This window comes from Seriola aureovittata, chromosome 22 (assembly GCF_021018895.1).
Source record: "Seriola aureovittata isolate HTS-2021-v1 ecotype China chromosome 22, ASM2101889v1, whole genome shotgun sequence".
Classification (NCBI taxonomy): Eukaryota; Metazoa; Chordata; class Actinopteri; order Carangiformes; family Carangidae; genus Seriola; species Seriola aureovittata.
This window is the reverse complement of record NC_079385.1, coordinates 11,473,157-11,499,715: the sequence shown is the minus strand read 5'-3', so window position 1 is coordinate 11,499,715 and position 26,559 is coordinate 11,473,157. Positions and strand designations below refer to the sequence as shown.

Genomic DNA, 26,559 nt, shown 5'->3' with positions numbered 1-26,559 from the left:
TTCTAATGGCTAATGTTTTTTAGTTTCCTATACCAATAATCAGTTTTGGTCTCTATTTCTCCCACAGTCTCCTCCTAACCTTAACCTTTTACCGTTAACAGGAAGGTTCTTTAACTTTAACCCAGTAGTTAATATAACCCAGCCTGTTCAGCCTTTTCCTGATAGAGCCCAGGCATCATAAAGAGGAGGAGCCTTGACGGGCAGTTTCCTTCTCATGTGTTTTCTCACAGCGAAACATCTGTCTGGGCTCAGTCAGTGGTTGTTTCCCTTCTGAGGCACCTGGAAAATTAAAACCGCAAAGACATGGCTGCTGAGATGGATAACAATAAAAAAACATTTTGCAGGAAGCCACATCCCACACTGTGGACTGCAACATTGTTGGTGATCGCATATGCTGTAAGTATTTTACTCATTTTAGGATTGAATCGATAGATCTGCCAAGTGAATAGATAATACAGCTTTCAGACAAGAGCAGAGGAGTAAAGAGAAGGCTATAATATGATATATAATGTAGGTGGCGTGAAAAGCTGCATAAATTTGAAATACGAACTGTGTATTATTTGTACTTGGCTCAGGTGGCGGAGCAGGTTGGCAGCTCAACTTGCATACTTTGCACTTTGTTACTTTCAACCACTTATATTTTTTGTAAAGAGAAAACCTTCCAGCTGTATAATAAAGCTAATCACCTTCCAGGTCTGGTGTGTACTGCTGTGCATCTTGGCAGCATCAGGGCACCTTCTGAACAGCAAGAGCCTGGAATGTGGGAACAGTGATGAGGTAAAACTATACAAGCTTCTTTTCATCTCTTACTCTTTCTATTATATCGCACTGCAAACATATCGATAATAAAGACAGAATTGTATTTCGATGCTTTGGCAATACTGTTTTTTCTCAAACGGACGTGCTAATAAAGCCCCTTTGAATTGAATTGAATGGAGTTGAATTGAATGTAATTCTAGCAGCTAGAATTGTTGTGCCCATTGATTAAAGAAAGCTTTTGAGAACAACCTTTTTAGCAAGTCATGATTGGGGAGCGCTGTCTCAGCCACCTTTTCATTCTCGTGCTCTCTTAATAAACGCCATTTTGTAATTGGTGACTGGTTACTTAATATACCAAATGACGTTTTGTGTGACATTTTTTGCAGACATTAATGTGCATAAAAAGGTTAATAATATAGTTGACAGCCTGTGGGAGAGACTAAAGCCACATGACATATCACAGAGGGAGGGGTGAATATCATCAATCATACTGAAAAATGACTGTCTAATCAATTATTTTTTCATTCTATATTTTATACATGTATTACCATTATTATGTATATTAACAGTATCAAACAATAACATGAGGAAGCAAATAAGGATTTCAATGTTTCTAAATGTATGGAGGTCCTGCTGTGTTTTAAAAGAAAGAAAGAAAATGTTTAAATCAGTCCTGACACAAAAGACGTAACCAGTGAAATGATGTACTGTGCTTCAAATTTTAGGGTCAGCTAAAAGCAGCAACAGCTGTGGTCAAGAAAGAGACTTAATACCAAATTAACAGTATTCAGAGGGGACATCATTTAGGAGATAAATGCTTTAATCTTTGAGAAGTTAAAGGACGCAAGGTTTGACATTGTGCTTGTCCAAACTGAGTTTAAAAAAATCAGGCAATTTAGGTCATTGTCTGTGATATTTGTAGCAATATATTTGTCTACTGATGCTTGATATATCAGAAACTATTTGATTAAAGAATATGTCAAGAGGACTAAGAATCTAAGACATTTGGTTCCAGCTTTTGTTACTGATTGAGATTCAACACGCAGACTAGTGTTGTGCTCTGTCCATGGTGGTTTGATTTTGTTCTTTCAGGACGCGTCCAAACTGAAAAGAAAGGCCCTACTGGTGTACTGGTGGTCAGGGGTCAGTCTGCCGATCTGTATCCTGCTACTGATGTCAATTTGGATAAGGAGATTGGGGTCGTGCTTGTGGTTTCTGGTATGTATCAGTGTGTGACATGTAAAATACAACATGATATAAAAAAACAAACAAAAAAAACACAAAAAAATAACATAATACTTAAATATCTCTCTCTTGTTGTCTCTCCATAGTCACTGTGTGCGATCTGTGTCCTGTTTGTGGTCATGGTTGTATCTCTTACAAAGGCTTGGAAGAAAGAGAATGAGGTGGGCAAACTGAATGCTGTAGACATGAACTAATATAGTGAGTTCATTAATGACGATGCAACAGCAGATTGACAAAAATCTTAGCCCAAGGTCTGTTAACTAGCTTCTTTTCATACAAGTAGTTCAGTTGTCATTATGTTGTCATCATACTTTAAAGCTTTAAAGTTTGACATTTTGGGGAAATTGGCTTATTTACTTGTCACATGATGACAACTGAGAAGCTCCATTTATGCGAGGAAGACCATGAATGATCTGGAAAAAGCTAAATTTTTGGACTTTGAGTTAAGATGCATGAAAAATACCAAAATATCATGTTTAAAAATGGTAGAAGTGAAAAAAATGAAGTCGAGTTTATCTGTCATGCATGTCTTTCTATTTGCCTCTATAGGAAATACAAGCGTTTGAGGAGCACTACCTGCACCTGAGACCTCTGAGACATACACCAGGAGACTTACAAACACATTTTAATGATGGAAAATGTAATAGCAGTGACAACGTGTACCGCTGGCAGACTGAGGTGAGGAACATGTTTTAGGGTGTTAAATTTATTTTTAAGGAGTTGTGCTGATGTATCATACTGTCAGCAAATGTGCATGTCTTCTTATATGACATTTAAACATACTATACTGTATATAAAGCACCGTTTCTTTGTAAGCACATGCACTTCTAAATAAACTCTGCTTTGTGTGTGTGTGTGTGTGTGTGTGTGTGTGTGTGTGTGTGTGTGTGTGTGTGTGTGTGTGTGTGTGTGTGTGTGCTTGGTCCAGTTTAAGTGTTGTGGACTCATAAACCACAGCGACTGGTGGCCGGCCATCCCCGACTCCTGCCTATGTGAAGGAGAGGACGACAGCTCTGAATGTGTAAGTCACTCACCTTTCAAAACTAAAACACTTTCATTTAAGGTGGCAGGGATATAAAGCAACTGTAGCATAGAAGTTAATGCACATTTCATGACACAATAATGTATATTTTACAGTGTTTGCAACAGACAGGTAATTTTTACCTTTCTGTTTTAGGTCCTATATGGAAACAGCCTCGTTCATGAGAAGGTAAAATGTTACCTGCGGGAGCTACATGAACACAAAATAAAGTTATAGCACCTTTGGTTATTTCAGTTGAAAGATTTTTCTATTTTTCAAAGATCTTATTGTTTATTGTTTAGTGAAAAAAAAAATCTGCTGATATTCTTAATAGCAATGTTTCGATCAACCAACCCAGGAACAACACTGGGCTGTGAGTAGAGGTGTTTGGCTCACGTATACGAACAAATCTCTATCGACAAATCTTTAAACTGAACCGACCATTCTGAATTAGCGAATCAGGAAGGAGCAGTGGAAATCCTCCAACCTGCATTACACAGTTTGTTACTTGTTAAAAGCAGACTAAAAGTAAGACACAGAAATCACTAGAATCTGATAATTGTCAGTGAAGTGTCTGCTGAGCTATTAACTTTATAAGAAGTGCTTGAATACATTAGTTTTGTACTGAATATACTACTTACCTGAAGACAGTCTGAATCAGAGCATGGATGGTTTTCTTGGATCTAAAAAAAAAAGAAAAGAGAAGAAAAAAATGAAGTAGTGACAAATCTTTGAACTGAACTGTATGAAACATTCAAAGTCTTTTGTAATTTACACATCTAGTTGTGAGGTGATTGTGGCGTAGTGGCAATACTTGCTATTGCAACTAACCACCCACCATCTGTCTTTGGGCAGAGGGACACCATGTTTTTGTAGTCGAAAATATTATTTGGCCTAGAGAGAGTAAACCGCAAGGCACGCCACCATCGTAGGGTTAGTGTTTGATGCTGTCTATACGACACTGTGCTGCACATTTTCACAGACTGCAAAACATAAAATCCAAAGAATTGTGTTTAGGGACTTTTCATTGCAACACCAAGAGTGGCCAGTCCTGGTGGTCCAAGTATGTTCGTGATAGAAAAGCATTATAAAAAAGTGAACTGTTGACGGGACACCCTGACCTTCATATTATTCCTATATTTAATTGTATATTTTTATATCCAGGATGTCATCACAATATAATGTATATATAGGATGAGTGGGAAAGTACAGGTGTATATATATGTGTGTGTGTGTGTGTGTGTGTGTGTGTTTGTGTGTGTGTAGCCTTGTCTCCCTACAGTCCTATTCCTTGAAGAAAAACGCAACTCCACGTTCTGGATCATCATGATAGTTTGGGTAAGGATTATTACATTACAATTAGGTCGATCTTTTTACCCGTTCGAGTATTCATTAAAGACACAGTAAATTGAATTATTTCTCCCTCCAGCTTATTATCTCACATTGATAGTCAGATGTTTTTTTTTAAGTTTTAATCAAATATCATGTATTCCAAAATATCATTGTGTTTTCTCCATTATGTTGTATTTTCTATTTTGTTAATGTGTTTTGTCTGACATTCTTGTCCTTTGGCCTTCAGGGCCACTGTAAAAAGAATTAAATTAACGGGTAAATATAATTTAGTCTGTGAATTATATCAGGTTTTTTAAAAATTATATCATTTTCTGATTTGTTTAGCTCATCATTGTCGGTGCGCCGGTTTCCATCCTCATGTTGTTCCTTATGGCCATGATTATGATGTGTTATTATATGGTAAGTTCCATGACATGGTGGTGAAATTTGACAGAAATAATACACATGGTCAAATATGAACATAATGCATAGAAGGAACCATGTAACACAAAGCTACATGTTTTCTTTGTGTTCCAAGTTCTGTTTCGAGCCATGTTGGTACAAGCTGAGTGTTTGGAAATACAAACTGAGTGGAGGAGAGGAAATGGTTCCAGTGGTGTTCATCAGAAAGGACAACAACGACAAAACAGAGGAGGACAACAGGAAAGATGGGGAAGCGAAAGAAAGCGACAGCGATGAGGCTGTAGTCTTAGATGTAGAAGACGGAAAAAACGTGGAGGGAGAGGGACGAGAAGCAGAGGAGGAATATTTGGATGACAACCCAATGAGAATGATTCCTCTTTCACTGCTGAGCAGGCTGCAGGAAGAGCTGGACCCTCCCCCTGTCCAACACCAGGTTCGATGCATGTGTATATTTCCAAGTAAACCCAAGGACTTCTACATTGTCACGATAGAGGAGGATTCACCGCTGCTACCCAGTTATGCCGTGTTGGCTGATGCCAACAAACCACCCAATGTCTGTCTTTGGGCAGAGGGACACCATGTTTTTGTAGTTGAACATATTATTTGGCCTAGAGAGAGTAAACCGCAAGGCACGCCACCATCGTAGGGTTAGTGTCTGGTGCTGTCTATACAACACTGTGCTGCACATTTTCACAGACTACAATACATAAAATCCTAAGAATTGTGTTTTAGGGATAACTTGCATTACAAATATTTGGTGGCTCGTATTTTTTATACGACCTTACGGATGTTCAAATTAAAAGTACATATCAAGAGTATTGCATTCTGTCTCTTTTGAAGCTTTGCTCTTTGTATTTCACTTTCTTGCTTAGCTGCAACCATGATGTTCCCATATTTTACTAGCTACTACATTTTCTATCATCTCTGTGATTTACCCCATCATCATGTTACAAAAAACATTTTAAAAGTATAACAATTATTCTGACAAACGCTACTACTCAAAAACACACTTGAATTACTTGTTGACTTTCATTAGGTACATTTGTGAACCACAGTCTAAATAATAAACATCTAATCTATGCACTTTCCAGACTGAAATATTTCATCAAATATTGGATTGGATTGCTATGAAATTTTATACAGATGTTCAAGATCCCAAGAGGATGAATCCAATAGTTGTTGAGAGTTGATCCAGAAGAGTCTCTCGTTTTCCATCTCAGCTCCACCTCTCTGTGCTCGATGAATAGACCATAAATGTAATAAACAACTTGTGCCTTCCTGCTCCAGTATCTGATACAGTATGATTATGGTCACAGTGTGGGAGTGTTTGTCAGCAAAATTAAATTATGTAAAACTTAATAGCCTTGTGACGGGAAACGTTGGTGTGTTTAGAAGTCGTTGCCGAGCAATTCCCTTCTGGTTTCCCCTCATTCCACTTGAGCTTATCTAATGTAAGCAGAGCAGGGACCTCTGGCTGACTGCAGTTAAAACAAACAGCAGTAACTCATCCACAGTCTGTGTGGGTGATAGAATATGGACTAGATCACTGTGACAATTTTTTTATGCAAACTTTTCAATACATTAGTTACATTTAAAAAGTTTTGAGTACTCAGATCCTTCAGTTAAAGCATCTATAATCTGTATTTTTATATAAGGCAGATAACAATGTGATAAACCCACAGAGAATCAAACTGAATCTGCAGCTTTCCTCGACTTTATGGAGCAAGTGTCAGCTCATTATTTAGATGTTTGGCCCAAGTCTTTAAAGTCCACTGTACACTACCTGCTGGACACTAAACAGACAGTTAGCAACTATATGGTGGACATAATGGAGCATTATTTAGCAGCTAAGCCCCATAGATTTCCTTCAGGAGCTGGTTAAGACCAAAACAGAGCTAAAAGAGAGTGAACACTAACTTTACATTTCTCAGCTGGCTACAAACATGACCCAAAACAAATTAATATGTTGCCTATAACTGCTGGATGTGTAAATAAGCAAGTTTGCGCAAAAGTTTGGTGATATGTCAGTGATGTGCTCATGTTTCCGTGGAGTTCTTTTCAAAGGGGCTATTTGTAAGTTTTGATATTGCTACATAGCTAACGTTAGCATTAACAGCTGTTTACCTACCAGTCTAGAAGAAATGTTGTGAGCTCAACATGAAACTTCATTCCTTTACTCGCCAAGAGCTGTCTCCAGCGGTGAAAAGCAACGCCAATCTTAAGTCTTGTCTCTATCACGTCTTCCCTTCTACTGAACTTAGCATGCTAACCAGCTAGCCCTGGCCCGTCCGGTCTCTTTCCGATAGCGACTCACTGTAGCCTCCAGTCTGCCAGAAGAGGTAGTGCTGAGGGTGTATTATAACCACCTGTCTTTTAAATGCAACCATGGCTGAAGCTCACCACAATCCACTCCCGGCAACAAACAACAACAGAAAACTTAAATAGAGATAGAATAAAGATTTTTTTTTTGCAGATTTGTATGAGATGAGATATTTGTCTGCTTCCCTGGTCTTATCAAGCACTGGATTTATTCAGCAGTTCCACTTGAATTTCATGCTCTGATTGTGTTTTTACCTTTTTTTTTTTTTTTATTTTTTTTTTTTACATATTTTACACAGAAAAATAATCACATGACAGATTGCACATTTTAAGTTTCTTTTAATGGACGTGACAAAACTTCTACATATTTGTGGAAAAATGTACCTCAATAATGCTCAAAGTATAACATAGTCAAAGAAAATTGTAAAACTTTGGAACACATATGTAAACAGTAATTTAAATAAATAAAACTAGAGAGCAACACATACTGAGAACAAAATTTATAAATAATTCAACTTTAACCTTTCACCACTCAGATTTCAAACATTACAAACAAGTGCAAAGACAGAAGATTTAACATTTAAGACCAAAAAGCAAATGTAGGCTGTGGTTTTAGGCCTTGCGTGTATTTCTTTTTGCTTGTACTTTGATTCACTCACTAAAGTTCAAGTACAAAATAATTAAACATTAGAAAAAACATGTTTCCCGGGAGAGCACAGCATTTTCTGTGACTTTTACCAGGTCATTATCAGATGTTTTATTTTTGACCCTCAAGCCCTGAGCATCCTGGTTTTAGTGGCATGGCTCTAGTGTTAATAATCACACGGACACTCTAGTTGAGGGACATAAACACGCACACACACGCACGCACGCACGCACGCACACACACACACACACACACACCATTACATACCAAGTAGGTCTTGTCTGTATGAAGAATGTGAAAGTATCTTGAGTATGTACAGAGGCAAATGTAAATTCCAGTGATCCAGCCTGGACAGGCTTTCTTCTGTCATCTGTAAACAACTGCACACCACAGCAGTAAATATCTGTTTCTGCATTTATGTCCTTGTTATTTTTCCTCTGAATCTTTGTGTCCACCTGCTTCTGCTGTGTGTCGTCTTGATGATGAACAGTTTCATGATTCTGGGTCAGACGGAAAAAAGTGTGAGCATAACATAACGCAACTTTATGATCAACAGCAACACGCTAAAAAATAGGAATTTGAACTAGCTAGTCTGCCAGTGGCTCTGTATCACTTGGGGAAGCCAGGGAGAAAGTTTGTGATATTTTATGATATTTAGTTTCAATGTCTAGGCTGAATCTGAATATGACACAGACATGAAAAAGATTTATATATTATATTTTTTAAACACTTTAATCTTTTAAATGTGGAGGCAGTGTAGGCCACATGTGCTGTATGGTCATAACAGAAACCCAGTGCAGGCTATAATCATATTATGTCAATAATTTAAAAGATGAAAGGCAGTGTTTTTTCCAGTGCACTCCCTCTCTCTCAATCTCTCTGTTGCTCTCGCTGTGTGTGTTGTGATGTGTGTGGGTCTGAATGAGGGTAAACAAAAGTCAAGGCAAGCTCAAGGAAGAGAGATAGAGCTGGCAGTAGCAGCGACGCAGCAGACATGCATCCAGTGTGAACACACACGTGTGTGAGCCGCAGCAGTGTGTTCTGAGCATAAAGCTCATTAATTTCATTAATCCTCTTATCTAGCTCTCAGCAAGAAAACAAATAAGCGTATTTCCCAAAATATTGAATTTGTCCTTTCAAGGCTGTTGATCCAATAGTGCTAAAAACTACATAAAAATACAAAAGCAGAGTTATATCCTCCTAGCTTTAACATGACAATTTTAAAACAAGAAATAGACCAGAGATGCTACATGCTAATGCTAAATTATGTAAAATCTCATCATTGAGGCATTGTCACTACTTACCAACAATATCAGCTGTATCGTCAGCCAGGGGGTCAGAGTTCAATACATATTTGCTGCCAAATATCTTCACCAACTGGTCAAAGAACTTGCACTCCTGCTTTTCTCCTCTGGGAACATGAAACAGAATTTATAGAGCTTGTTAGAAGGAGGTGGAAAATTATGCAAAGAAAAAAAAAATCAACTACTGCTAAGAGGTTTAAAACATGTTTACAGGATAAAACTTCTTTTAGAATACAGCATGATCCAACCCCCCCCCAAAAAATAACTGCACCTACTTTCTGCCTTCTAGGAAGTGTCTGAAATTGGCCCTCAGCCTCTTTATCCTGGTCTGACACTGCTCAGGAGTGCGCAGGTAGCCTTGGCTGGCCATGACCTGAGAGATCTGGATGAAGATATGTTTGTTTTTGGTGCAGCCCTTCAGGTTGTCCTGGATCTCCTTACTCCCCCAAATGTCCAGGAGCGCCTCGGTCTCCCCGTCGCTCCAGGCCAGCTTTGTGCTGTCAGCCACCCACTGGTTACCTGAGGCAACTAACAGAATAGAGTTCACAGATTAAGAGCGTATATAGCATGATGAAAATAATGAAAAGCTATACAGAGGTATATATACAGCACCCAATTGGCAAAAAAAACAACAAAAAAAACTTTTTGTTTTCCCCTTTTGTTTCACCTTTCTTTTGGCTCGGTTCAGGTGCACAGTCATCCGGCTCATCTGGGACTGATGTGTCAGTGACTGAGCCGTCTACCTTCAACTCCTTCCTGAAGATTTCCTCCATCTCACTGAAGAACTTAAATTCCTCCCTGGATGTAAAAAAAAAAAATAAAAATAAAAACTTGAAGTTACTATCAGACACATAATATTTAAATTTCAACAACAAAAGTTGGTTAAATTCAGATGTCATGTGATCCCTTTACTCGTGGTTTACATCAAAACAACAACAACAAAACATCAGGAGGAGCTGAGGGACATTGATAAATTTGGGTGTTCTACTTTAAAAATGAACATCTCAACAATATCCAAAGCCTTACAGTCACAAGGTCTTAGATCTTGACATAAATTTCCACAGTAATAAAAAATGACCTTTATTGTATTTGTGAATTCTCTCTGATAAAGAGCATACATGAGTTTATTTGACATCTAAACAACCAATATTGCCTCATGATGCTTGTAACAACAATCACAATACTATAAATGATAAATGTGTTTAGAAGAAATAAGAACCATTGTTGACACTGACTTTTCATGGAGGAAGCCATGTTTGAGGCGCTTAATGCGGGTATAGCACTGCTCCGAGGTCCTCATAAATCCTCGGTCGCCCATCTTGTCGGAGATGTACTCAAACACGTGCCGGTTCTTCAGGCAGCCCCTCAGGGTGAGCTGGACGTTGTCTTCGCCCCAGATCTCCAGCAGGGTGCGAGTCTCCAGGTCTGACCAGGGCATCTTTCTGCTCAGGTCGGCCAGGAGGTGGCTGGTCGAGGGCTGCTCGTCTAAAAGTCAGAACAGCAGCCTTTTATTATTCTTAAATTTACACAATATCTGCACGAGAACACTGCACAATTACCCAAATATGTAATGACAAAAACTGCACAAATGGATTTGATTATATTTAACCCTACACAAGTCAGCATCCTTGTCCATAAAGGATTGTAAGGTGGCGTCCACAGCGGCACTGTCCACATCAGCAAACAAAGAGTCGTCACCAAGCACTGGAGCCAGGAGATGGAAGTATCGAAACACTGTGGGCCGGCCTCCACTTCTACAGAGCATGAATCAAAGGTAAGCTGGGAAATAGTGTATTGAAATTATGAGGAGGACCATCCACTCAACCAACCAGTCATTCGTTCATTTGACTTACCTCCTGCTGTTGGAGTGACGCCTGTAAGTCTTCTTCAACCTTTTGATCCGGGAGTGGCATTGCTCCGCCGTCCTCAGGTATCCCAACGCCGCCATTTTCTCCGATATGTCGGCGAATATGTGGCCGTTGCGGACGGAGGTTTTCAGACTGTGCTGCACGTCGTCTGCGGCCCACACCTCAACGAGAGCAACCGTCTCGTGCTCCGTCCACACTGTGTTCAAGCCATCTACTCCTGCTGCAGGGGGAAATAAAAAAGACGCTGGACCTGTGATTGAATGTTTATCTAACGGAGCATTTCTGCTGCTGCCGGGTCAATGATTGAAAATGACTCTACCTGGCTCCTGGTCTACTTGTTCGTCTCTTTCGTCGTACTCATCCAGAGAAACTGCTTCCAGTCCCAGTATTTGTTCAAGCTGGTTGTAGAATCTATAATCTACTCTTCGTCCACATCTAGAAGGTGTGAAAATACGAACCATTAACATGATATATACAGTATATGCATTATATTTACAATCATATAGAAAGGCAAACAGATCTCACTTCTTTCTGTCGTAGCACTGTCGAAAGTTGTTCCTCAGGGACTTGACCTTCCAGCGGCACTGCTCCGAGGTTTTCGAGAAGCCGAGGTCGTGCATTCTCTCGGCAATGTCGGCATAAACGTGTCCGTTATGGACAAAACCCCTCAGCGCCCTCTGAACGTCTTCTTCGCCCCAGATATCGATAAGCGCCAGGGTCTCCTCATCTGACCATGTGCTGGGTGCTGCTTTTTCACTTGACAAGGCCTCAATGTCTCCATCTTTCAGCACAAACACAGCACTGGTCATTGACTGCATTCATTTTGATAAGAATTTTTTTTTTTATAGCAGTTGGTTTCATCCAAGAAGTCAGATTGTTCTGCTTTTGTTTCATTTATCCTTTTTACTACATGTAAAGTTGTTATGAGTTTGATCATGTATTTAAGTCTATGTTACATTTGAAATAAGGAATAATATAAATTTTTCCTGTTCCAAGTTAAAAGAGGAAGTCATGTGCAATAAAACACACATGCTATGGGATATGCTTCTGCTGCTTCAGCCTTCCCTGTTCTAGTACAACCAGGAGCTTATGGAGGCTAATGTTAGCTACTGTGAGCTAACATTAGAGAGATACTGCTGTGAAACTCATTCATTTATAAGCATTTGTAACTCAGCAAGTGTGTGAATACTGTACAAATTCAATTCATAATTCAAAATGCTAAACACTGCACACTGATCAACGGCACCAAAATCCAATAAGATTATATGATGAATTAAAGACTAATGATGATTAAAGACCAATATTCTTCCACTGTGTTTATACTTCAGACATTACATACACTACAGCACATATTCTAAATATCACACACAATTTCTCACAAGCAGCAGTCACACATATTTTTGCAGGACATTTTTGTTGATTACATTATGTAAAACTGTATGAATGTACCCACAATCAGTAAAGAGTGTAAAGCTGAGTATAGATGTGCTTCTATTTGCTGAGGGGGTATTTTACCTGTTTCAGTCACTGATTCACTGTTGGAGTCTTCTGATATTTCAATGGAGTCGGTTACCACAGCGGCGGATGTTGACGGCTGCTTCTCCAGGATTTGTTCCAGCAGATCGTAGAATTTAAAATCGACTCTATCAGTCCCAGATGAGCTACAGACGGCAGAGGTCAGCTGTATTAACACACACACACACACACACACGGTGCAGAATGCAAAACAAACAATCAAGTGCGGTTTTTACCTCATGTTTTCCTGACACTGGCGATAGTTAGCTTTGAGCCGTTTGATCCTGGTGTGGCACTGGTCCGCACTGCGGGTGTAACCATGGGCGCTGAGCTTCTCTGATATTTCGGTAAAAATGTGACCGTTGTGTGGGTAGCGTCTCAGGCTCTGCTGGACCTGAATGTAGGTGAAATTCATTTTTAAAGGCAGCACTATATAAAATATTTAAAATAACTTGAACAATCAGACTGATTTAGGATATCACTGCACTTGCATCCTCTGGTAATCTATCACCGTGTAGTTGATTTAATTCTCCTTGAGCTCAAACTTTCGCTCTTCAGGAGGAAAAAGCTTCGTACATGATCAAAGCTTTAACTCACATGTAAAGAAGATGGACAGTTTTAGTTAGCTCGATTCAGCAATCCAAATAATAATTTTTGTCGTTGGTTGGTTACAGTTCAGCAAAAATGACTTAGGAATAGTAAAGGTATGTCTATGTCACAACTAAAATGCAGGATTTCCATTCTGAAACTGTCCTCTACCTGCACGTCTCCCCAGATCTCCAGAAGGATGATGGTCTCTTTGTCGGACCAGGGGACTTTCTTCCTGTCTTCTTGGATGCCCACAACAGACTCTGAAGAGACAAATAAAAAAAGAGAAAATACAAATCTGATTAAATAATAACCCAGTTTAGACGTTGTTTAATCCAGATTTCTCACTTAGCAGCATCTGAGGCCTCATTTCACACCAAGTCACCGTGTCAGAAATGAAAATACGTTACACCAGAGTCTTAAACCCACTGAATCACTGTCTGAAAGTGGTTTTTCATTCAAGGATCCAGCTATAACTTGATCAGTCAGTGTATAATGATAAGGTGGCAGGGTGATGTAGTATCTGACCTGTTCTCCCACACCTCCTGCGGTCAGCAGAGAATATCTGTATTTACCGATATCCTGATGGGAGAGGGTAGGAATGTCGCCGTCCTCAGGCTCTCCTAGTATCTCGTCCAGCTGCGGCACTGAGGCGAAGTCCTTCACTAAAATTCTTCCCAGTTCATTGTAAAACTTGCACTCAACTTGGCCCTGTCCCTTCAGGCTACAGTTAAAAAGAGAGGATATATATAAATATAAATCAACAATTAAAAAAAAAAAAGTTTCTCCTTTCATTCTTCCTGTTGCAAACACACATACTTGTTTTGGTAACATTGCCTGAAGTTCGATTTCAGCCTCTTCAGCCTCGTCTGGCACTGCTCTGGTGTTCGGGAGAAGCCCTGGGCGGCCATCTTGGTGGATATGATGGAAAAAATATGTCCGTTTCTGTGCATCCCTCTCAGCTCCTGTTGCATCTTGTCTTCACCCCACGTGTCGATGAGGGCCAACGTCTCCGGGTCTGTCCATGGAACGCTTCTGGTTCCTTAAAAAAAAACATGTAACACATTGTTTAGCATAATAAAAGGATAATCGTAATGGAATTTGTCATTTTAATAAAAATATGTGTTATGGTTAACGTTGGTTTATTTTTGTGCTTTGGGAAGCAAATACAGTCAAATACAGAAGACCGGCAACAGTAACTAATGTTTAATTTTTGTTACTATCATTTTATAGTTCAGCTGAACTGAAAACAACTTTTTAGAGGATATATTTTGTGCAGAATGTTACATTTTAATGTCTTATTTTGCAGCAACTGTATTCTTTCTCTTTCTGTGCATGCTATATAATGTTTGCACTGACATGTATTGCAATTTTTTCCATTTAAAAGACCAGGAGAAGATAAAGCCTTGTTTTTAACCTTTTTAATATCATCTAAAAAAATCTATAATGCCCTATCAAATGAAAGGTTTATGGCTCTGTCACACACAGCTGGTGTCCACACCGCACCTATTTCCAAACGGCTTGCGTGGCCGAGAAACTGCAAGTCCTCATCGCCTTCATCTTCATCGAGGACTTCCTCAACATCGTAGGTGACCTCAGGAACAGCCGGAGGAGCCGAGGAGCGGAGGACGCACTCCAGTCGCTCGTAAAATTTACTCTCAAGCCTCGAGTTTCCTCTAGCGATGGATCGGGGACAAGACAACAGGCATTTTGTCAGAGAATCACTTCAATTTTTCTCTGTTTCGCAAATTATGTTTTCATTTCAGGGTGACATGCAGTTATCTGATCAATTTCAATGACTGTACAGACAGAAATGATGACAGTGATCAAATCGTGTCATTTAAAACCCACTTGTTCTGGCGGAAGCATTTCTTCAGCCGTTTGATCCTGGTCTGGCACTGTTCCACTGTTCTCATGTAGCCCCTCTCTGCCATCTTCTGTGCGATTTGCGTGAATATGTGACGGTTTTTTAAGCAGCCCTTCAAAGCCCGCTGCACCGAGTCCTTCCCCCAGATGTCGAGCAGATGGAGCGTCTCCTCGTCTGACCAGGGAACCTTCATATCCGTCACAACTGGGAGAGAACCTTCCTGAGAGTCTGACATAAAACAAAAAGAGTAAGTTAGAGGCCTGAGCTTAGACAAAGAGAACCACGTATGGATCCACTGACTCATACAGAAACTGTACAAACCTGTATATTCTCCCCATATCGAGATTAGAGGAGATTCACCTGAATTGTCGTCCACAGAGGAATCCCTGCAAAGATGGGAAACACACCAAAGACAAATCTGACGTGTTGATTTACAAACCCTTTTATAATCAGATTAAAGTAACTTCTTCTTCCCTCCCTTTGTGCTCCACAAAAAAACAAAACAGCCTGGAGGTGTTTGGGTTTGTGATATTTGTATTGTGGTTGGAGAGGAACATAATGTGAATGTAATTCAGTAATCATATGGTATGACGAAGAGTAATTGAGATTGAGACAAATACGTGTTTTCAGAAGGTTAAGAAAGAAAAAAAAAACGAAATTAAATGGAAAAGACAAAGGTCAAGTGAACCAACAGGAAACCCTGCGTCCATGTCTTTGTGTGTAACCAATGAGCAAAACATTTCTGGGAATCTTACAAGAAAACCGACGCCTCCACAGGCTGCTTAGCCGGTACGTCTTCACCTCCGCTCAGCTTCCTCTTCCTGAGAACCCTCGCTCCTCTCAAGCTTTGGCTGTCCTCATTGGCTGCCGAGTCCGTCTCCGCAGTCTCATTAGGTGTAGTGAGGTCTATGGTTTCATCACATGGTTGTGCACTAACTGAACTTTGCACTTTCCTCTCCTGAGAAACGTTCCCTCCTCTAACCTGCAGCTGCCAACCGTCAGAGTCCTTTGTCTCCTTGAGTCTTTGTCTGCTTGTCTCGGAGCTCCTCCTGCCCGCCCTCTCCGAGCCGCTTGTGTTGATGGGAGCATCGAGACGCCCTTTGTGCTCCGGAGAGGTTGAGTCATTGAGAGCAGGTGAGCAGGAGGTGGTGCTCTTGACAACTTTGGCCCCAGGAGGTAGCGAAAGGGAGGAGAGGATGCAGTCATCCATCGGTAATAATCTAGGATCTACAGTTGAGAGTAAGGATGGTTAATTAGGTCCTGGCTTGTTTCGAACATTAATCATAGAGAAAGAAACAACTGTCAAGCATGTCCAAACTTTAATTTAGCTAAATGTAAAGACAGAAGTGACAGAGATAATGCTTTACTAGCTTTCTCTGCTGTGTGATGATGCAACCTATATGAAGTAATCTTTACTCAGAGACTCATTATTTAGAAAATGTGGGAAATTAAGTAGCAAGAAAAAGCAAAACGATACAAAAATCTTGAATGTTGCAGACGACAAACAGGAGCAACAGAAGGGAAATTATATTCTTTCTATTTGTTTGGACATGCTTCATTTTCTGGACGACAGTTACAGCATCTCTCACCACCACGAGCCCGCAGTACCTTTCTCTTCAAAATGACCAAGGTTTCTGTGGTGTTCAAGTACAGCCTTCATGTCCTCTGGCGGGAAAAGGGATTGTAAACAGTCGTCTAGGAATGTCGGAGCGTCTCCGAGCAGAGCTGCCAGCTTAGAAGTGAGATCAAGTTACCAGTTTTAGTAACCCTGCATTCATTTATTATGCTGGTGGTTTATTTTTGAACGACCTACACTGAGGTCAAGTGAAGAATTAGCTCGTTATGTGAGAGGTTATACGTTTTCCTTTCTGTTTTTGTTTTTCTAGAAATTTGTGATACCACTTAAAAATTTGATCAGCATCACATTACGATCTCATGCAGTCCACATGAGAAATAATTCATGTAAATGTGGCTTCATGTGTATTTTTAACATCTTTACTTCTCACCTACAGTTTCCTACGGTGTCTGAGTGCTTGTTTTCTAGCTTTGTTGTAGTGCTTCTCTCCGACTGCTTGGTACGACAAAGGGAGAGGGGAGGAAGCAGTCCACTGGGACACTGTGCTGCACCTGCGCCCAGTTAACCCTCCTCCCTATCTGTCTCTGGGTCAGTGGTGCAGACCGATGAGCCGCTGCACTGAGCCTATGTGCCACAGTCAGCCTGAAAAGGCTGCTCAGTTTGAAATAATGCCAAAGCCATTTCCTGGTCATGAACCATCTTGTGTTGCGTTTGGTTCATTATGAAATAATGAAATATGTGAAATAAAACACAGAAGCACAACAAGTAGAGCAGATCTCCCACAGGGCGCGGTGTACTCCCCAGGTAGGCCCTTCACATCAACACTGTAGTGGGCAGGTAACAAACCAGGGATGGAACAGTAGCCAAAACGAGACCGGTTACATAAGACTGACAGTCAGCAGCAAAAAGCTGCAGTGTGGATATGAAAAGACATATGCTAATTTAAACCTTACGTGAAAGTACCACTAAAGAAAACATAGAGAATCGCCACAATCAGTCAGCTTCTTTCTCTTGTGAGTGTAAATGCATATTTCATACAAAGCCATGAGTTTCTCAGATATGTTGGTGACATTCAAGCAAATATAGACAGTTCAGACAAGTTAAGGCATCTGGATTAATAAGTGTAATACAAATTATTACAAGGGGGTACATTACTATTTTTATTAATATTATCATTATTATGTAACTGGCTGATCATGCGTGCCAAGCTAGAGTTAAAGGAAACATGGTACCTGAGTGAAGTCTGGAACGGGGAGGAGCTCGTCCAGTCTCGATATGAACTCCCACACCAGCATCTCAAGTGCTGTGTCATACTTTGGCCCAAAATATACGGGGAAGATTTCCTACAAATGCGACAGAGAGAGAGAGAGAGAGAGAGAGAGAGAGAGAGAGAGAGAGAGAGAGAGAGAGAGAGAGAGAGAGAGAGAAAGAGACAGATTAAGAGAGAGAGCAGCTACGTTTAGCATGAGTCTGTGAGGAGGTCGTTTGATTTCCTTACAGCTCGCCGCAGGAGAAGCTCCTCGCATGTTTTGCTGCACCGGTGTGGTTCTCAACTTGTTGCCATGTTTTAAAATATCAGAATATTGCGTTTGGCTCAAATGCTTCAAAACTTTGAACTTCTTAAGCGGTGCAACTGCCTGTGGATTTTTGTCAGCGTGTCGCTAGTTCTGTCACACTTGGATTAAGCAGTTCGATTAACGCACTCTTGTGAACGATATGATGGTTGGCGTCTTCAAACTCTTCTTCTAATCTACATCTTCCTGTTTCCGCAGATCATAAAAACCAGCATTACCGCTTTCGAACTTCACTGGACACGTTTCTATCTGACGATGTTCACTCCTGCAGTCAAGAAGTGAGGGGCTCAGTCTGAGCACTGATGGATGTTCTTGTCTGTGTAACTTTGGTTTTGACTGTAACAGAATATTTTATGACATTCATTTGTAGAGGAACATTTGGAGTCAAGATCCTAAACTGCTTATTTTCACTGGATTAGGAAATATTATATGGAGCCACTAACAGGTTGGGTCCATGGATTCATGTTGTTGATGCCAAATTCTGACCCGACCATCTGCGTGCCTCAGCAGAATTCCAGACTCATCAGACCGGGCTCGGGTTTTTCCAGTCTTCCACTGTCCAGTTTCGGTGAGCCGTTGCCCACTGCAGTCTCCGATTTCTGTTCTTGGCCGACAGGAGTGGAACCCAACGTGGCCCTCCGCTGTTGTAGCCCATCTGCCTCGAGGTTTCGATGTGTCGTGCATTCTGAGAAGCTTTTCTGCTCACCACCAGTTGTAAAGAGCGGTCATCTCTTGCACCAGTAAAAAAAACACTCTCAGAGACTGAGAGACTTTGTGTGTGAAAATCCCAGGAAATCAACAGGTTCAGAAAATACTCGAACCAGCCCGTCTGACACCAACAATCATGTCACGGTCAAAGTCTGAGGTCATTGTTTTCCCCCCATTCTGATATGTGATGTGAACATTAGCTTGTATCTGCAGGATTTTAACCATTGCACTGCTGCCACATGATTGGCTGATGATTAAGCAGATGTGCAGGTGTCCCTCATAAAGTGCTCAGTGCTCAATATACATATACACATTAGTAAAAAAAAACCCATAGAGTGAGTGCCGTCTCACCTGGAAGAAATATTTTCTTTCAGAGGGATCATCCAGTAACGAATGGACCAACTCCACAAAGTTAACCTCAGACTCTTCCACCTGGTTGATGGTGACCTGATAAACACAATATGAACACAACACTTCATCATACACACCATATAATAACATGGCCTACATTTTGATCCTTTCCTCCACTGGAGAAGAATAGAGCTGAACAAAACAGCTGTATATTTGTGAATCTTTTTCTTTTTTTTAAACAGCTTTGAAGAAGAGAGAATCATCAATGACCCAGTAAACTTTCGAACGGGAAAGAAACAGCTGTGTGTTTTCCAGCTAGAGTTTACTTACATGGTGATCCTTGGCAGTGCTGACAGGGGCTTTAATTCGGTCCAGGTGTGGCTGAATAGCCTGCATGTCCATTGGGTGCTCGCCTCGACACATCTCCAGGACCAGCTGGTGTTACACAGAAACAAATCCAAAACATCACAACAACACAGCCCTGCTTCGTGAACTCTGCTGAGTAAATGTTTTAAAGCTTTGATCTCTTTTCTGTGAGATTTGAATTATAAATTGTAAGTAGTTAAGTGATGTTTTACTTTTTCTTCAATGTTTGACCTGTTGCTACCTCAGCCACCTTATAGGGGAACAAAAGGAGACTTTACTGCAACACTGAATTTGCAGATGTTATCTTAACTACTTTTGTTGTTTCACTTTAATTTTTAATTCTGACTGTTTAAAAACTACTGCAGATATTGTAAATGAGACCACCTGGTACAATTAGTTTCAACTCAGTATGAATGAACGGTGAATATTACACACCCTGGCCCTGAGTCCCAGGATGAGCTGAGCCCTCTGACTGTAGCTCATCAGCTCTGGGACCAGCTCCGTCACCATGGTGACAAACTCCTCCAGCATCCCATAGTGATCCACAAGTCCCTGCTGCACAATTTGCCACACTGCAGCTGATAAAAGCTGCAAGGGCGGGGCCAGGAGGCGTAGGTACCGGAGAGGAAGATCATTACCTGAGGTGGAGGAGAGAAGAAGAATTGAGGCAGTGAACAGCAACAAAAAATGTATTAACAATTAAAAACCACTACTATGTGAATTTCTGTGCATCAACGGGCAACAGTGAGTGTTTTTTTTAAAGTCCCATGATCAGCCGCAACCTGATATAAACAAGAGCGGGAATAAAATAATAAAGACAGGTGTTTGTTTGACCTCCAAATAACCAGGTCACATACACCGATCAGCCATAACATTATGACCACTGACAGGTGAACATCGATTACATTGTTACAATGGCACCTCACCCCAGTGGGTGGGATGTATTAGGCAGCAAGTGAACATTTAGTCCTCCATGTCGATGTGTTGGAAGCGTGCGTAAGAATCTGAGCGACTTTGACAAATTGTGATGACTGGACGACTGGGTCAGAGCATCTCCAAAACTGCAGTTCTTGTTGGGTGTTCCTGGTGTGCAGCGGTTAGTACATACCAAAAGTGGTCTAAGGAAGGACAACCAGCTGGTTCGGATAGACAGGTGTCACAACACACGGTGTGTCGCAGCTTGCTGCTGAGTGCCCACGCTGACCCATGTCCACCGCCTACAACTGGCACGTGAGCATCAGACCGGGACCACGGACCAATTGAAGAAGGCGACCTGGTCTGATGAATCATGTTTTCTTTTACATCAACGGGTGCATATGGCCGGGTGCGTGTTCATTGCTTCCCTGGAGAGGGCACCAGGATGCACTATGGGAAGAAGGCAAGTCGGTGGAGGCAGTATGATGCTTTAGGCAGCGTTCTGCAGGGAAACCTTGGGTCCTGCTATTCATGTGGATGTTACTTTGACACGTAACACCTACGTAAACATTGTTGCAGACCAAGTACACTCCTTCATGGAGACGGTATTCCCTAATGGCAGTGGCCTCTTTCAGCAGGAGAACGCGCCCTTACACACTGCAGAAAAGGTTCACGAATTGTTTGAGGAACACAACAACGAGTTCCAGGTGTCGACTTGGCCTCCAAACTCTCCAGATCTCAATACAATCCAGCATCTGTGGGATGTGCTGGACAAACAAGTCCGATCCATGGAGGCCGCGACCTCGCAACTTACAGGACTTTAAGGATCTGCTGCTAATGTCTTGGTGCCAGATACCACAGCACACCTTCAGAGATCTTGTGGAGTCCACATCTCAACGGGTCAGAGCTGTTTTGGTGGCAAAAGGGCAACCTACACAATTTGGTCATAATGTAATGGCTGATTGGGGTAAATACAGAACTGTATATATGCAGTAAATGACATTAATTTATTGTTGATTGATTTTGCCATACTGATCATACTGAGGTAGCTAAGACTTCATTATCTCTTTTGTGAGACTTTTGTAGGCATTTCTGCAAATGAATGAGCACAGCTGCTTGATGGGGGAAAGAAAATGCAAATTTCCTCATATGGTGTGTGTGCAGCTGTGAGTCACTATTATTTTAATCATTAACTCATCAACCAATTCATCTAATTATAGTTTAATTTATAAAATGTCTGTTCATCACATTTTCCCCAGAGCCCAAGGTGATGTCTTCAAGGTGCAAAGCAGCGGCGGCAGCTCCCTTAAACCACAGTACATATCATTTATCATCACTTCAACAAGCAATCTGTGTGAACAACGTCCACCTGACACTTCACATGCTGAACAAGAGCACACTGTGCACGAGTGAACTTCATTTGTAGTGGCAAAGTGCCGGCTGAAATAATGACATGACGGCGCCGCGGTTCTCAGGTGCGCTGACAACAGCATCCATCAAACTCACAACAAACTCACAGCACGAGTTACACAGCCTAACGCAGACTTACGCTGTGGGCTGCACGAGCTGCTGGATCTCAAACAGGTATTCTAGGAAATAATAACTGCAACGATGACAAAATGATACTACACACATATTTAACCACGCCACTGATGGATTGATGGAAATCATCCCGCACATTATATCCTGGTGAGCCCATCGTCCTTGTACACAGTATGATAATTAATAGAAATATATGCTGTTCATTTCCGTTATCTGTGTTAAGGACACTGTAAACTCACTGTGGCCAACACACAGATCAGGGATCATTACGAGACTGATTTTGTGATTTTTATTAGGATACACGCACCTCCACTGCTTCCACTTTCAGTTCCGCGTTTTATTTCCATTTAGCAGCTGATAGGGAAAAAACAACGTACAGATATCTCCCTCCGGTTGTAGCGATCAGGAAAAAAAAAGTGTGTATATATATATAAAGCCTAATGATTAAGATTCTGTTAATTTCTGTGTAACAAAACGTCCATCAGCGATCGCCAACCCACAAAATGCGAGCGCAGTTTTGCTGGAAGCATTGGCAGGCTCTTGTTTTTATTCTCGCGTTGGGAGGAGAGACAGAACAAAGGTTTCTGGTCTCATCCGCCTCAGTCCAGATCACGGCAAGCCCTCTTTCCTGGTTGGCTGACGAAGACCGGATCAAACCAGGCAATTCAGAGGGACCAGCACTAGATGGCGCCATTGGTTTTCCATTGACCTCAGGTCTGACCCGGTATCATCCTGTACACTGGGAGGCACTGTATGTTTGTGTGTATCGACATGGGCATGCGGGGGTGAAAGAGGTCATTTACATTCTTTAAAGTAAAAGTAGGAATTACATTAAGGGTCCTGCATTCAGAATTTAACTTAAAAGTACAATTAAAGTGCAGAAATAAGTAAAGCACTAATTATTTAAATTACTTAATATACTGCTGGATGTTGTTTTGTAAAGTGATCATTTCTTTTGTATGAAAAATGTTAATCCCAAATGTAAATTATAATGTTAGGTATATAAATGTACAATATTATGATAATAAAAGAAAAGCACAATAAAATTGTACTTGAGTAGATATACTTATTTTCCAGTCGGCCTACATGCATGTATCACACGCACTTTATTAGTAACACCTGTGCACTTGCTAATTGAAACAATTATCAAATCAGCCAATCATGTGGCAGCAGTGCAATGCACATAATCATGCAGATACAGGCCGAGAGCTTCAGTTAATGTTCACACCAAACATCAGAATGTGAAAAAAAAAAGTGACTTTGGTGACTGTGGTTTGTGACCGTGGCATGATTGTTGGTGGCAGACGATCTGGTTTGAGTATTTCTGAAAAATGTGGATCTCCTGGGATTTTCACACACAGTCTCAAGAGTTTTTACTCAGAGTGTTGCGAAAAACAGAAAACATCCAGCGAGCAGCGGCTCTGCGGATTGAATCACCCCGTTGATGAGAAAGGTCAGAGGAGAATAACCAGACTGGTTGGAGCTGACAGAAAGGCTGCGGTAACTCAGATAACCACTCTTTACAACTGTGGTGAGCAGAAAAGCTTCTCAAAATGCAAAACACATCCAACCTTGAGGTGGATGGGCTACAACAGCAGAAGACCACGTTGGGTTCCACTCCTGTCAGCCAAAAACAGAAACCTGAGACTGCACAGACTCACCAAAACCGGACGGTTGAAGACTGGAAAAATTAAGAATCTGGATTTCTGCTGAGGCACGCAGATGGTCGGGTCAGAATTTGGCATCAGCAGCGTGATCCATGGACCCAAACTGCCTTGTGTCAAAAGTGCAAGCTGGAATGAAATTAAATGTTTTTTCTTGGCGCACTTTCTGCCCCTTAATACCAATCAATCATGGTTTGATTGCCACAGTCTATCTGAGTATTGTTGCTGACGATGTGCACCCCTTTATGGTCACAATTTGCCATCCTCCAATGGCCACTTCCAGCAAGATAATGAAGCATGTCACAAAGCAGAAGTCATCTTGAACTAGTTTCATGAGCATGACATTGAGTTCAGTGAACTTCAGTGACCTCCCCAGTCGCCAGACCTGAGTTGGGAACTGGCCTGCGGTAGAACGGGAGATTTGCAGCGTGAATGTGCAGCTGACAAATCTGCAGAAATCATGTGATTATGTAAATTGTGTGGACCTGAATCTCGAAGGAATGTTTCCAACATCTTGTGAAATCCATGCCAGGAAGAACTGAGGCTGTTTTGAGAGCAAAGGGAGGCCCTACCCAGTATTAGAAAGGTGTTCCTAATAAAGTGCTCCGTGAGTTTATATGTATATTGTGTACATGTATATATGACTCTACTGTTTTTTATGTATGCAAAATATTGACTTGTGGTATGTAAGACTTAGAAATTGTGATGCTGGCACCATAACTCTGCACTTTTTCCCCTCTCACTAATGCACTAAGAGTAACTGGGGCAGGATGTAAGTATAAGAGAGTGGACCAAACCCTTATAAAACACATCTGCAGGATCAACTGGGACTCTCTGAGGAGAAGCCCCTTTCCATTAGTGAGGTCCATCAAAGCATTCCTCTCTGCAGACTTTTGTCATAAAACTGAGGGAGCAATCTCCAAAACATCCTTTCCACCTAAAACATGCCCAGAGTGGCTACAGCAGTAGCATAAATGAGAGGTCACTGAATATGGTTTGATGAATATGAAAATTATGTAAATCATACACTGTGGCCTACATAGTCATCATGTGTTCAACCACACTGAACACCTATGGGGGATTTTAGACTGTGTTCTCGTCTCTTGACAGTGCTCTTCACCACTATCATCAAAACACTAAATGCGTGAATATCCTATTCAAATGGTGTTAGAGCCCTTCAGTAGATTTCTTGTACTCTCTAAACAAGGAACACAGACGCTGCTCTAGCAGTATTATACTGAAGTAAAAGTACAGTAAAATGTATTTATACAAAACTGCAATTTTTAAAGAAATGTATTATGGGCGAATTAAATAAATGTTTTTATACAGTATAGCTATTTCTTAAAGCCAAGATAGTAATTGTTATAAACTGAACAGAATGACATTGCCCTGACAATATAATAAATTTGCCTCAGCTCTGTTGGGAGTCATTTTGCTAATTTGACATTTTATCACCCATCTGATATCACCCATCTGATTGTGGATATATAGATGTCTGAATTTGTGTTCATTCTGCAGCATGACAACAAGCCCAAACATACAGCCAGAGTCATAAAGAACTATCTTCAGCAAAAAAGAACTTGATCTCAACATCTTGGAGTCAGTCTGGGATTACACGAAGAGACAGAAGACATTGAAATGAACCATGGCAAGTTCTCCAAGATGCGCGCAGTAATGCTCATGTGTACCTAAGAGAACTGGTGTTTGTTTGTTTTTTTGAAGGCACAGCGTGGTCACACCAAACATTGACTTGCATCAGGTTTATGTTTATTATTTTTGCACTTAGTGTTAGGTTAACTAATAATTAAAACCGATTCATTATATTATTTTTGGAAGCACCCTCACATTACTTGAGTGTCAAGAGTAAAGTAAAGAGGCAAAAAGTAAGTAACTACCGGCCAGACAAACCCTTGCTCTTCATTCTTTCCAAGGCAGCAAAATGAGAGGTTGAATTATATCGAGCTCATGCCTCTTATTTTGAAAACAGGAACCCGGAAGCGCTAGCTAACGACTCTGTTTTTGCCCCATCCGCGAGGATCCGCTTTGGACGAAGTAACGTCATTCGCCCATGTCCGTGAGTGTCCGCGCGGAACCCTATTTGACATCCTGCAGCCCAACATTTGTGCATAACAAGTGCGCCGACTGTGCATGTTCCAGATAACAAAATGGATTCTTGTTTTGAAGAGAGGTTGTGCAAGGAGATCCGCCGTTACCCACAATTATATGATTCTTCTTTGAAACAATATAGAGATAGCCAAATTACATTGAACTCCTGGCGTGAAATCGCACACACACTTGGGAGGGACGAAATTGCCTGTCGTCAAAAGTGGAAGTATCTTCGAGACAGATATGTGAAGGCCAAGAGAAAGCTGAAAGGCAGGAGTGGCGATAAAAGCGGGAGTGCCCATTTACCTCCGATTGTTTCCATGCTGGACTGGCTGTCTGGCTTCATCAAGCATCGTGCCACGGAATCGAACTTCCCAGGAGACGAAGTGCGCATGCGTGGGACGCCAGACCGACGCGGACTTATAAATAGAACCGCGTTCGCCTCTGAGCGACCGGAGAAAAGTCAGCAGCTGTCCGTGCACGCAGAAAGTATGTGGGAGCCTTTAACAAATGCTAGCATACGCACTTTGAGTGCGTTGATAAGGACGTATACAAGTTTAGGTTTTTGTACTAAACCTCAAACAAACAGCGCCCCCTGTCAACCAGGACAACACAGGCTCAGCTACCAGCGTGTGGAAGAGAAAATATGAAATGTTACCTATAATGTTTTTCTAATAAAATCAAACAAAATTCTGCTGCATGTACCACTTGAAAAGTTCATCTTCATATCATTATTATTATTAGCTGTCCATCATATTTAAATCACAACCCAAAGGAACAGTATGGAAGTTCATGCATGTGGACAAAAAAAACCCTGCAACTGTTCTATTAATCATTTAATCAATTACGTTATTTATCATTAAAAAAAGT

General features: G+C 41.1%; 2 protein-coding genes across 3 annotated transcripts; one reads left to right on the top strand and one right to left on the bottom strand.

Annotated features, from left to right (window-relative positions):
• Positions 1 to 101: 101 nt before the first annotated feature.
• On the top strand, positions 102 to 8,002 carry LOC130163469 (uncharacterized). Its single transcript, XM_056367692.1, has 10 exons — positions 102 to 396; positions 694 to 777; positions 1,852 to 1,977; positions 2,091 to 2,165; positions 2,554 to 2,682; positions 2,933 to 3,025; positions 3,182 to 3,214; positions 4,292 to 4,363; positions 4,703 to 4,777; positions 4,896 to 8,002. Exons 1-10 carry the CDS (start codon positions 304 to 306, stop codon positions 5,424 to 5,426), a joined length of 1,311 nt encoding a protein of 436 aa, XP_056223667.1. The 5' UTR covers positions 102 to 303; the 3' UTR covers positions 5,427 to 8,002.
• Positions 7,419 to 26,083, bottom strand: zgc:113263 (uncharacterized protein LOC503753 homolog). Of its 2 annotated transcripts, none has more exons than XM_056367688.1 (24): positions 25,996 to 26,083; positions 19,898 to 20,100; positions 19,427 to 19,531; positions 19,097 to 19,192; positions 17,696 to 17,806; positions 16,496 to 16,619; positions 15,643 to 16,114; positions 15,209 to 15,273; positions 14,872 to 15,115; positions 14,527 to 14,696; positions 13,840 to 14,062; positions 13,596 to 13,744; positions 13,192 to 13,283; positions 12,669 to 12,826; positions 12,433 to 12,578; positions 11,443 to 11,698; positions 11,237 to 11,352; positions 10,903 to 11,137; positions 10,664 to 10,803; positions 10,285 to 10,534; positions 9,717 to 9,847; positions 9,325 to 9,577; positions 9,050 to 9,156; positions 7,419 to 8,245 (listed from the first exon to the last, which is right to left on the bottom strand). In XM_056367688.1, exons 1-24 carry the CDS (start codon positions 26,081 to 26,083, stop codon positions 8,238 to 8,240), a joined length of 3,942 nt encoding a protein of 1,313 aa, XP_056223663.1. In that variant the 3' UTR covers positions 7,419 to 8,237. The 2 variants fall into 2 exon arrangements, with proteins under 2 accessions (XP_056223663.1, XP_056223664.1); XM_056367689.1 differs by lacking the exon at positions 25,996 to 26,083 and adding an exon at positions 22,227 to 22,512.
• Positions 26,084 to 26,559: the final 476 nt, after the last annotated feature.